Raw genomic sequence first — 13,138 nt, 5'->3', positions numbered from 1 at the left:
ATTTTAATGAGTTGGAAAGATTGACGGCATTTCGTCTAATAATTTGTATATGGACTCAATAACATTTTAATTAATTTTATAGAAAAATATTCGTACTTGTCATCATTTTGTGATATTTTGCTTATTTCATGAGCTGTAACCATGACAATTATTTCGTGCCTAAATCCAACAACTAAAATGCAAGTGCTATGTATTTAAGATTTCTTAAATGAATGTTGAATATACACCTAAATACACGTAAGGTTAATTACGGCGCTCTCTATCGCCTGTATTTTAAAACTCTCTCACACTCACATTCACTGAGTAAAGTTTCAAAATAATCTTATAACTGCTGGAAGACCTTGTATTTACTCCACAGATGAAAAAACGTGCAAAGTTATGTTGATTTTATCATCTCAGATCCCATATAATCTGGTAGGTATCCGAACATTAATGTCAAATAAAAGCATTCGGTAATAGTTGTGTGATAGTTTTTGTTGAAAGTTTTGTAAATCATTTATATAAATTTTGAGGTTTTGGGCTTTTTTATTTTATTGAATTAACTTCGCAAACAGCATACTATAACAACAAAAGAACATAAGTAACTTCTAAATGACAAAGAACAATGTTACAGCTTTCTCCAGTGACTGCAGCCTTTTAAACACAACGTTGCAAAGAGCATACTATAACAACAAAAGAACGTAAATAACTTCTAAATGTCAAAGGAAAATGTTACAGCTTTCTCCAGTGACTGCAGCCTTTTAAACACAACGTTGCAAACATTAAAAACAACACGATTTATATAATGTACAATAAGTGCGAAGGTTTTTCTTGAATTGACTAAGGCTAACATTTTTGCCTCTCAAGTTGTTTGGATTTATTCTAGAGTGTACAGCATCTATTTATTTAAGATTTTAGAAACGTTATTATTTTACAATGAGTTGTAACATACGACAGCTATATTTTCTGGATTGTACAACCGTGTTTGACTTTGGCAGCGAGGATTGGCTTGTAATAGTAACTAATCTTCATCAATCTTTACAAGACTATAAATTATTTTGTATTCGTTTATAAACCAAATAGTATGTTTTGACACGAAAATTTTTATTTTTGCAATGACAGTGTACTTTCTAAAACAGTTTATGCAATCACTTTTAATTCTTGAGATATTGAGGCTTATGCTGTGTCCGACTTATCTAACTTGTGACGTCACATTGAATAATGAGAGCTAGGAGTATTAGGTATATTTAACGATACTTTACTTCCCAAGGACATAGTTTCATTTATTGAGACGTGTTTGATGGTATAAAATGCTGCCTATTAGTATCAACCTAAAGTTGTCAGAAAAATGAAGATTATTTGAAACATTTTTAGAACTCATTATGCAGTATGACGTCACAAGTTGGATGAAATAGAAATAACAGAAATTCAATATCTCGCGAAGATAAAGAGATATGCATTAACTGTTTTAGAAAGTACACTGTCATTTCAAAAGTTCTGGTCGTTGCAAACATCAAAATTTCATTTCATAGGCACTTTAAACGTCATAAGTAGTTGTACATTTCCAAGTATAACATCGCGCTGAATTGTAAGGGATATTCTATACCACTTAGTAAATATGTATGCTTTATAACTTATGAAGCGGTAGATAAAGCTGATAAACCACCTGCTGAAATTCACTATCTACCAGCTAGAGGACCGCCTTTCACTTGAGGGAAATGAATGTAAATTATAATCCCATTTAACCCAAAATTGGATGGAAGTGTCAATATCATTACAAACATTTTAGAAAGCCAAAATTTAATTTAATCAAATTGGTGCATTCGTATTTACCATTATATGTCATGAAAAATGGCTATTTTTTTCTACACATAAACTATGGAAAAAGAAAAAAATCATCTTTACATTTAAGACTTCTTCAGAGTGAATGAATTTCAAAAAATTCGTTTTAAGACTAGACCACATACATTTGCCAATAAAATTATAACTGAGAACATTATTTTATAGCCATAAATGCCTTTCGTACTACAATGTACAATTTGAGATGTTTATGTCAGAAATTACTTAAAACTTTCAACTATAATATGGGCATTTTTGACACAAGAACAGTGTATTGGGAATCGAACCCAAAAATTAAGTCGTACCGCTCAAAATAGATGTGTAACATTTTGGGTAAATTAAAGCAGCTTAGAATAAATAAAACAGATCATAGATTTATTAAAATAATTCAGAAATTTTATCTTCCGAAGATTGTCAGACGGTTAAAAATGGTTTGTGTTGACGTTAACTTTATCGGTAGCACGTACTCTAAACAACTTCTTTTATAAAATGAATTCTATCTTTAGTTTTGATGATTGTATATAACATGAAGTACCACTGTAGTCCCTTACCAAAGTCACTGTTTTTTTAGACTTTACTGAAATAAAAATCCCTAATGGAAAAACCTGAACGGTATAAACCAAGACCGAACACAAAGTCACAATAACTTGGAGAATACTGAACAGGAAAAAAACACTAGGGACTTTAGCTGAAATTCCGCGCCCCGGGGAACCCTTACAAACAATTAACTTTACATACCTTTGAAGCTTTGAAGATAAAAAAGTAAAAGGGAAAAATTAAAATGCATTTTCATGGTTGAAAATATAGTCTTGAAGGTATATAGTCAATTTTGTAAAATTCTCCATTTTTAACGTGAACGGAATTCGCCACAGTTTACCGACACACAAATCTATCATTGAACTAGACAATATTCTATTTTGAATGAGAAAATTGTTTTTGATGTGAGATTCGTAAAACGTGTGCTTTTTAACATCTAATCCATATCCAAGTCGTATCTAGCGCCACTTAAGCGTCCCTATTTTCCCCCGTTTTCATGTTTTCATTCAATGCTTTGCGCGCCCGGTGCCAGGGGCGGATCTAGGATTTTTCAAACATCAGTCATAAAACGTCGGAGACGCTCCGCACCTGGGGGAGTCTGAGGCATTCTCCCCTGAGAAATTTTGAATTTCAGAGTCTTGAAAATCCCATTTTCAGCGTTTTAGAGCAATACAAAATGTATTTTGTGGGCATCGTTTTTGCGTAAAAACAACACATTTTGCTTACGTTTTTTTTCAAAAAAAAAAAATAAAGTGAACAATACTTGAATGTTTTGCCAAATATTTAGGCTCATTATCATGCCAAATATATGGCCATTAGCATTTCTAGGAACGTAAATTTATTTTACAATAATGCTATTCAAAAACAGATATATTCTATAAAATTTCTACCAAGTTGTCAGGCATAGACCCCCCTAGAGACCCCCCCATTCAAACCTCTATGTAATGAGTTAAGTTAGAAATTTGGTATTACAAGTGACAGTTCATAGATATAGAAAAGCTCAGACTTCAAACCATGCAAGTTTATTGTAACTCTTTACCCATCTCCACATCAGTGCCAGCAAATTCACCCTTTGAGAAAATCTCAAAATTTTTTTCTGCCAAAGATTAAGCAAAAATAATCAGAGTGAAAATTTGCAGTTAAGGTTAGCTTAATGCCATAAATGTTTATTAGGCATTTCACTAGACTATTATCTTCTGCAAGGTGTGCTATATAGCAATCACTAGTAGCATTGTATTATCAAATACAAACAGAATGTAACCAACATGTCTTTAATTATATAATTACATGAATGTTAAAAATGGTTTATGTGTCATGCTTAGTGGTTATGATAAATATCTTTTCATATGATCAAAGCTCGTTTAAATGTAAATCTAAAATAATTTAGTTTAGAAATTATAATGATCATCAGAAAAATTACCTAGTGATCATGAAAAATACTTTGCTGTTTTGCCAAATTTCAAGGTTTATCTGCATACATAGGAAGATATTTTTACTTTATAGAAAATGCTTTTTATACATCAATAGCCCTTTGGAATTTATGGCAACAATCTGGCATGAGCCGTAGATTAACACACCTTTACATCTCTACATGAGGTGTTCAGTTAGAAAAGGGGACAATATGTGACATGGGACAACATTTCATGTATGTGAAATGCTCAGGTTTATTACCATTCCAGTCAAATTGTCAAAATAAAAAGCTTCATGGATCATAAGACTCTAAATCACAGGTTATAGTAAACAGCTTCTCATGTAATCAATGTTAGTTTTCTCAAATCTTAAACAATATGTAGTATTAAGCCCGCCGCACACTGGTGAACTTGCCGCGCGTACTTGTTATTCGTGACAAGTGCGATCGACAAAAGTTCCTAGTGTGCGCGGCAGTTTTGAACAACATTTGTCATTCGTGACAGATGAGTCTAATATCATCTGGCGATATTTGACTCATCTGTCACGAATGACAAATGTTGTTCACCGCACACTAGGAACTTTGTCGTCACTGTCTGAATAAATTGCTGTCAATAATCCAATGATTGAATGATCAATGATCATAAACTGAAAAGCCCCAAACATTTGTTTATGATAAAGTAAATAATAGTATGGCACCTTATGGCTACAGATTTTTTGTCCATTGAAATATATTTGCAGAAATGTAGGATTTCGATGCCATATAACGGCCACGACTCCCCAAGCATTAAAGAAATCATAGCTAAAAGTCCTTCGGCAACAACAATTTTAGAAGCATCAATCTGCTTACCATACGCCATATTGACATAAATCGCATCACACACTCGCATAAATTGACTTTGATATATTGCATTCATGCATACACTTCACTTGTCCTTTACTTACGATTTTCGATGTAAATTTCTGCTGATAAAACTCAAAACAATGCTGGCTTTCTTTTGAACATCAATGACTGAAATGTCGCTCGCGAGATCGTCTTTGCCATGCATTTACAATTCATCCATAAATTTTTTACCCTCTTGAAAAAATTCTCAGTTTGGAAAGCAGCATTCATTCAACCATAAATTCCATCTGATTGTAGTTTAGTTTCTATCATGCTTCAGAAAATTACTATGAACGATCAAACATTCAATTCAGACATTGAGCTTGACTATGTTAGTTCAGTTAGCTATCAGTCGAAATCGGTCAAACCAATCACAGTAAGACAAAAATTCAAATGAACCAATTGTAAGATAGCATTTGGACTCCCTTATAGGTCCGGCCACCCCTATTATCGGTCGAGATTATTCCAGACTGTCCACTGATCTGGCCATTGACCAATAAAATAGCGTTTCTGGCGTTCATAGACTCCTTTATAAGTCGAACCAGTCAAGCCACCCCGCTTATCAGTCGGTTATTCCAGGTCAATTAAAATTCAACTGATCTGGTTACCAAGGAGATATTCATTGCATTAGTCATTAGTTTTCAATAATAAATAAAGCTGGATTTTTATCACGAAGTAAATGTGATAATAAAGTAAGAATAATTAATGAATTTTTAATTAATATGAATAGGTAATTTTTGAATTTCAAACATCAGTCGCGCGACGGATTTGACATACTCTAGATCCGCCCCTGCCCGGTGCCACTAAAATCTTAGAGCCCGCGCTTGCTGCATGGTATGGATTAGATGAAAGTACTTCAAGTATTTTATAGAGCCGAATGAGGTTCACTTACACTAGTGCAAACAATCATTTAAGGAAAATGTAGTCAATATCATAAAACAATATCAACATTAATTACTTGAAGAAGCACACGTTGAGTTTGGTTACCGAGGAACTGGGGATGGTTTAACCAAACAAACTTTTGACGATTATCCTTCGTACTTGACTTTGATAGCAACTTGATTGGCGAACATGGAAACCTTAGTTACTATTAAGTAAAATATGTGACAACGTCTGCGACTTGTCTTCACACTAACCATTAAAGTATACAAACAAGACACTTTTAATAAAACTATGTTTCCTTTTAGGTTCTTTAAAAAGGCATTTCGCATATCATTACCTGCTGTACTAATCATTTACTTTTTGCTCCTTTGCGCTGTGGCAAAAAGTATTGAAATTCCCAGGAAAGAAGTCATCTTTAAAAGAAGACAACATACCACTTTTTACATTTACAATAATTACTGCCACGCCGCCCTTAAACTGTAAATGTCTTAAACAAACAGAATACTTTTTAAGTTTCAATTTGTCGTATGAAAATGACCGACAGAAGAATTGGAAGTTTCTTCCAAACATTTTTATTTAGTAATTTCTCTCTAAACTGGTGTTTGTCCTTTAAATTAATAAAGGTACTAACTACACTTTGGTTATCTGAGCATAGCAACTACTCGCGGCAACTACAGCGCATGCCTGAGCTATCCAAACTTTCTACGTGCGCATGACACCGGAATTCCGCCCTGAAAAGAAGTGCCTCTTGAAGGAGGTAACTCACCATGCCCTTAACGTAACTTAACCTAGTGCATGTAGCACCTACGGGTGACCTCCAACCGGGGTGGGTTGAACAACTCATGCATTATAGGGGATCCAAGAGTGTCTTAATAGTCCCTGTAGAAAGCCATTCATGAAATTGGCTAACTACCAGGACTGCATGCTTTTACCGTACTAGGGGAAAGATATATCTTTTCTTTACACCAGAACCACCATCTTTTCTTTGTCTTCAATAGGTCTTGCTTGCTAGATCCAGTCTTCTAGGGTCTTCTTACAGATGCTATTTGCATCCTCTACGCTAAGGTACCATTTGAGCCCACTAATCCCAAGTAGAAGTTGCTATTCTCATACCAAACGTCACTTTCATTTCCGATATAAGTTACATGATCCTAACTATCCTTCTGCAAGGCAACGTCCGTGGCAAGCATACGTAGCTACTTAAAGCAGTATATTCACAAAGAGGTTTCCGAAGATAAATCGAGTATAACCGACACAAATGCATTTCAATAACAGGCTAATAACTGCTGATACAACTTCACGTTTACTAATTAATACACAAATTTTAATAATGAGCTCCAGAACACAAATAATTTTTGAAGTTAAACTAAAAAAAACTTTTAAAACCTCTTAATGAAGACTATTTTTGAAAGGAAGGGAGAAAACTACTATGAAAATTTGTATTTAATTTTGTACGCATCACTTTCTTTACAGTTATGCAAGTCCATCATCGTGGTGAATATAAACCACAAACATCGTTGTTTGACAACCTTATTTGATGAAAATTTTGTCTTTAACAGAGAAATATTCATGTCTAAAATCGAGAATGGAACGAAAATTAGTTTCTAAATCTAAGGTCTCATACTTTACATGAATAAAGATCACAGTGTCGTTTACATTTACCACTTCAATAGAAGAAAGATACTCTGTTAAAACCAACATTTATCACACACATTTACCTCAATGAAATTGGTTTCAATAAACTCAAGGTGTATTTCACAGACAAAGGGCTTTGACTTTTTTTTATCGTTTCTTTCTGCACGTACTGTTGTACAGAGTCATATGGCACGTTCTCAGGTTGAGTTAGTTTTAAAACATGTCACAAGTTGCTTAAACTAATATCTTCTGATTGGTCAGTTCCTAGGTATGTTGTCTTCTGATTGGTCAGTACCTAAGTATGTTGTCTTCTGATTGGGTAGTTTCTAGGTGTGTTGTTAATTGCATTTCGCAATTCTTATTGCACTTCTAGCAACGGTATACCAGGCTTATCAAAAAAGGGAACACCTTCATGACCACGATTCTAATCCTGCTGGTGCCTAAATTCTGTTCCTGGTCAAGAAGTTACATTCAATTTCATGTTAATACCTGAGTTATGCAATACATGAACGTATAGCTTGCAATTCTTTATGAGCCCATGGGCTTAGCAATAGCATAATGAGAGCATTGAAAGAATCACAATAGGTCAATTTATGAAGGTCTTACTTTTTCTACGTCCTGTAAAATTAGCTTTATAATTAGCATTCATTGGTACTTTTCATTCTCGTATATTTCATATAGGAGGAAAACTCGTAGAGTTAGTATAATTTAAACAATTGCTGGCAAGACTACAGTTTAACGGACACCCGAAGCGCTTGTATGGGGAGTGGGCTCGTTTTGCTTAGGATTATGAGGGTAGGGTTTGGGTCAGCGTCCAAGGTGTCCGCTAAACTGCAGTAACCCCAATTGTTAAATAATTGTTTAATACGTTGTCTACAGGATGTATCACAAAACTGCAATGTTATAATTTGTATAAAGGAAATTAAACAATAGAATTTAAATGGCTATGCCTTTAAGTCATACGCTAAGCGATTTGTAATTGAACAAATTATAATTCACTTTGAAAGGTTAGAGAAGGATCACGTGTGTTCTATGGAATTAAGAGTCTCGAGCATTAGATAGAAATTCCCGAAAATTATATAGGAATTTTTATTTAATGCGAGGGTATCTCAATCCCATAGGACACAACTGATTATGCACTAAGCGTCTTAGAACATGGCCAAAGTCACGAAGGATTCTATTATAGTACTAAATTTGTCCCATGCATGTTTTCAAACAAGTCATTATTAGTTTGCAAAAATTGTTTTTTGGTGTAAAACCTTTTTTTACTAGCAAGATAAGCATAATTATCAGGACCATCAAAAACAAAACAGAATACAAAAGAAGGCAATAAAGCGACTGACACATATGACACATGCATCAGCATAAGCACAGCAACTTGACGTTAGCATAAATGAAAAAAACAAAGTGAAAAGAAAATCCTTTTTCTTTTATTTCCTTCAATCTCTAGAGAATATGCTTTGCTTTGTTTAATCGCTTGTGCTTATGTCGCTAGTGAAAACTAGGCTTAAGAAAGCTAATTAAATGCAAAAATTAGGTAGCATTTAATGTCTTTAAGTAGTTCTAAGTTTTCTAAAATTGCTAAGATTTTTGTTTTCGTGCAATGAATGAGCATACAAGTTACATTGTATGCTCATACACAGAGCTACAAAAGGCCAAGTTTTCCGGTTATGTCAGTTTCAAAAGCACTTCAACAACTTTCTTAGAAAAATAAGAAGAAAGAAGCATGTGTTGGTACGGCGAATACACGACATACTTTAGAAGTTATTGAACACGTGGAAACACGTATGTTGTTTCAGTTTAAGCAATACACATGTGTTTTCTTTTAACTTTGTGAGCAATTATTTTCTAATTCGTTCGTAAGATTTATTTTAACTTTAAAATTGTGCACAAGAATACATTTACATCATCGAAATGCATTTGAAGCGAGTTAAAATACATCTCATTGTTAATTGTTCTGGTATGTAATGTAGAGTTACGACAATCATTAATATTCTTTACACTCTTTAGTATTTGCTGTTTAGAGAATACAAGTTAGAAAAAGAGCAATAAAAAACAATATCTCGTTAGTATTCTCTACATAGAGAATACTTATGAGAAATGGAGAATACCAATGAAGTATTGTATTCCATTGTTTTTACTCCAACGCCAACATGTAAGCCATTGCAATTCTAATGTATGAACTTGTGCGTGTACAAACTATGGTTTTTGCCGTCTTTTAGAGGAATTTTATCTCATTTTCTTTTGTCTTTAATGCATTCGGCGCATATAAAGTTCAACGTTTGAAAATGGCAATGAAATAATCACTAATAAGTTGATTATGCCTTAACGTTCATTCTGTGAAAATAGCATGACCGGAAAAACTTTTTTCCGTTTACAAAGACTAATTAATGATTGAAAATTAAATCTATTTTTCTCTTTCTGCATATTTATTTGCTCAATTCACATGGTTTGTTCACTTCGGTGACTGTATTTTTTAATCTTTTGTCAACGCTTGGTTTTGTTTGACACCTGCTGAGCTGAGCATTTCCATTTAAACGAAAGCTGTTTTTGTAGGATTTCATGTTTCTCACGCATGAGTTTGGGGACCTAAGATTAAAGATAGGGTGGGTGCATGCACGTGGGGATAAAACATTCGTATTTGGCAAAATCGAATGCCTAAACTATGTTTATAATACTGCACTAAATTTTCACTTGTAACATAGCACAAATATATTGTCTAATTTATCATATAGCTAGTTCCTGTAATTAGTAAAGTGTAGAACACAAGTTTTTAGCCTGTGTTTTTACGACTTTTAAGTTTTAGCCTGCTACAGCTACCACAACCTTTGAAAAATACTTTCCCATTTACAAACACCTACAAAATACTAACGGAAAATTCCAACACTCACTTTGTGTTTGACAATCTTAGATGATGAAAATACCTCTAGCTCAAGTTAGCTATCTACACAATAAACGCAAACACAACTAGACCTGAACAAATTGTAAATAATTTACTCCTTTTACGGTTTTAATGCATGCAGGGGGTATAAAGGTTACAATTGGAAACAATATGCAACAAAAGGTTACATTAAAGCAAATTTATGGGTAAAACTCTCATCATTTTATTATGATACATGCTAAAGACATGGGCTTAGAGAGATTGATAATCAAAAGGTGGGTATGATTTTCACATATTCATGTCATATAATTCGTTAAAAACAATGAATGTCAAAAGAATTCAAGACAACAAATTATGCATATATGAATATGAACCGCCCAATTTACATTTGACCTAACTGTTGCTTTTCTGGAAAATATCCTTAACATATGATTTCTAAGAACAATCAAAAATTACAATTTCTAAGAATAATCAAAAATTAGAATTTCGAAGAACAATGAAAAATTACTATTTAATGATTACATTATGCACAAAAGCATACTGGTATAAGATAAATGTCCAAAGAAAACTATTTTCTTAAAAATCATTTTGTGAGAGCCATTGCTGTCTCCACCATTTGAATAATGATGATTTATACGTTGTATTTACAAGTACACGTAATCTCAGGTAAGGTCAATTATCATTTAGTTCAGCAATCACTTAATTGTTCTATGTTAACAGAACGTTTCCCAATCATTGCTTCCGCTGGCAATACCTGCAAAAGTCAAACGTTAATGAGACTTGTTGAAGAATCAAGATGTAGTGTCGTTCAGTAGAGGACGGTTAAACAGTTACAGCAATTATATCTCCAGTTTAAAATACTTTGCAGCTAACCCTGTTTGAGCTATTTTGGTTCTTATTTTAAATTTTGTGTTATCTTTACGATTATCTAGGTGTTGGCACGTATCTTTTTCATTACGGCTTATGATTGATTCCAAGTACAATGGAGTACAATACGAAATAGAAATAATAAAGATCGAGTAGTTTATTGTTATCGCAAGTACACAATCGGAGAATACACTCATATTATATTATATAGTTACCACATTATTTAGGGGCTGCAAGTACAATACTTCAAAACACAACAAATGTTATTTTCAGTGATATCTGCAGGAATTTGTTAGCTGGAATTCAAATGATAAACGCCAATAGCACACATGTGTCAAGCTTACGTACGTTACGTATTGTAAATTATTAATCGATTATAGAATGTTCTTCACCTTTCTAAATTTCGCCCATTTCATTTGTTTCCTCGTGGTATTCATCAGTTACTCTCATAACTGCCTCCCACCAAAGATTACCATTAAGAGTAAATGTGCGACCAGTGGCTTTCTCGTATCGGAAGATATGAGGTGTATACGGTTTCGACCAGGTATTTGTAAAACGGTCGTACTTCATGACGTCGCCCCAAAATGGACGCATAACTTTAAATCTCACTTCGACATTTGTTGCGCTTGCAGAAATATTCACTCTCTTCCCATCACCACTTACTTCTTCTGTGACTTTTCTTTCGTTTAAATAATAGGTTACAATCATCTTTGAGATCCACGGACCTTTGGAGTAATATTGAATGGTTTTTCTGGTCAACTGCTCTTGGCTTTTATCGTCGAGAATTGAGTGTTGTTGGGTCTTTGACGCAAAATTTTCATTATTTGAGCAGGTTGAATTTCTTTGAGGGCAATAAATTTCGTCAGTTGATAAAAAACCCATTTCTTTTGTTTCTCCATACTCATTACTGACTCCCATGACTGCCTCCCAACAAAGATTACCACTAAGAGTAAATGTGCGATTTTTTGCTTTTTGGTATCGGAAGATGTGAGGTGTATATGGTTTTAACCAGGTCTTGTTAAAACGGTCGTACGTCATGACATCACCCCAAAATGGACGCATAACTTTAAATCTCACTTCGACATTTGTTGCGCTTGCAGAAATATTCACTCTCTCTCCATTACCACTTACTTCTTCTGTGACTTTTCTTTCGTTTAAATAATAAGTTACGATCATCTTTGAGATCCATGATCCTTCGGAGTAATATTGAATAGATTTTTTGGTCAATTGTTCTTGGCTTGTTTTATCAGCAATTGAGCGTCGCTGTGTTTTTGACGCAAAACGTTCATTATTTGTGCAGGTTGAATTACTTTGATTGAAATCGATTTCTACTGTTGATGAAAATTTCTCTCTGTTTGAGACCTATGTGTCAGGGGGTTTGTAGATGCTCCATACTTCACGGGCAATTCGTTTCCTCGATTTATGTGACGACCGATTATTTTTCTGCCATTTTCGTATACAGTATTTCGTTGACAAGTTAATGATTCATTTATAGTTATCCCTTCGATATCGTTGCAATTCTCGGGTCCAAGAAGCTTTTCTTTATTTTTATTGTCTATATGCGCAAAATTTCAAACTTGTATGATTCCTTATGACGATAGCAATGATTCTCTGTTGGTTGGAGTGTTTTTGAAGAAGTCGGAAACTTGCAAAAGGAGACCAACTTTGTAATAGTTTACAGTGATTTTAACATTGGAATGGTTTTCAACGACTAAGCATTTATATTGATCATCCGCCATTGAGTTTTGTTTTTGAACTCTTGATTTATCCAATTTTCTTTATGAGACACTGTCGTCTTAATGTTCAAAGTTCTGCTTAATATGTCATCACATTAGTTCCTAAGAAAAAAAAATCATTGTAAAACTGAAGTATTAACATTTTTTAATTGCAGACTTGGAGATTGCAGATTACGCAAATAAATTAATGAAAAAGAATGGAAATCTGCATTGATAATGATAAACCATCAAAATCATCGAAATCTGTATTGATAATCTTTTTCACACGGATATGGCTGTACCACACATGTCCGAGGAGGCTTTTAATGAATTAATGATAGCGGCTACTAAAGGAGTTAAATTTAGTTTTAGTGATATCATGTACAAACAAATTGATGGAGTGGCATTGGGTTCTCCTCTTCGACCAGTATTTGCTAATATTTTCGTAAGGTTTTATGAATGTAAGATGTTTGCCTCTTCTGGGCCTCCAGATGTGCTGTGGTACAAACGTTA

General features: G+C 33.8%; 1 protein-coding gene across 2 annotated transcripts; it reads right to left on the bottom strand.

Moving 5' to 3' along the window:
* Positions 1-6,861: 6,861 nt before the first annotated feature.
* LOC124449442 lies at positions 6,862-12,558 on the bottom strand. Of its 2 annotated transcripts, none has more exons than XM_047000363.1 (2): positions 11,303-12,558; positions 6,862-7,100 (listed from the first exon to the last, which is right to left on the bottom strand). In XM_047000363.1, the coding sequence occupies exon 1, from the start codon at positions 12,084-12,086 to the stop codon at positions 11,307-11,309; it is 780 nt and encodes a 259-aa protein (XP_046856319.1). In that variant the 5' UTR covers positions 12,087-12,558; the 3' UTR covers positions 6,862-7,100; positions 11,303-11,306. The 2 variants fall into 2 exon arrangements, with proteins under 2 accessions (XP_046856319.1, XP_046856318.1); XM_047000362.1 differs by lacking the exon at positions 6,862-7,100 and adding an exon at positions 10,528-10,797.
* Positions 12,559-13,138: the final 580 nt, after the last annotated feature.

This window comes from Xenia sp. Carnegie-2017, unplaced genomic scaffold (genome assembly GCF_021976095.1).
Source record: "Xenia sp. Carnegie-2017 unplaced genomic scaffold, XeniaSp_v1 HiC_scaffold_23, whole genome shotgun sequence".
Classification (NCBI taxonomy): Eukaryota; Metazoa; Cnidaria; class Anthozoa; order Malacalcyonacea; family Xeniidae; genus Xenia; species Xenia sp. Carnegie-2017.
This window is presented reverse-complemented; position numbering and strand designations above follow the sequence as displayed.

Bases quoted from the DNA above. Each gene is read 5' to 3' on its own strand.
- LOC124449442 (XM_047000363.1), bottom strand. From the start codon at position 12,086: ATGATCGTAACTTATTATTTAAACGAAAGAAAAGTCACAGAAGAAGTA.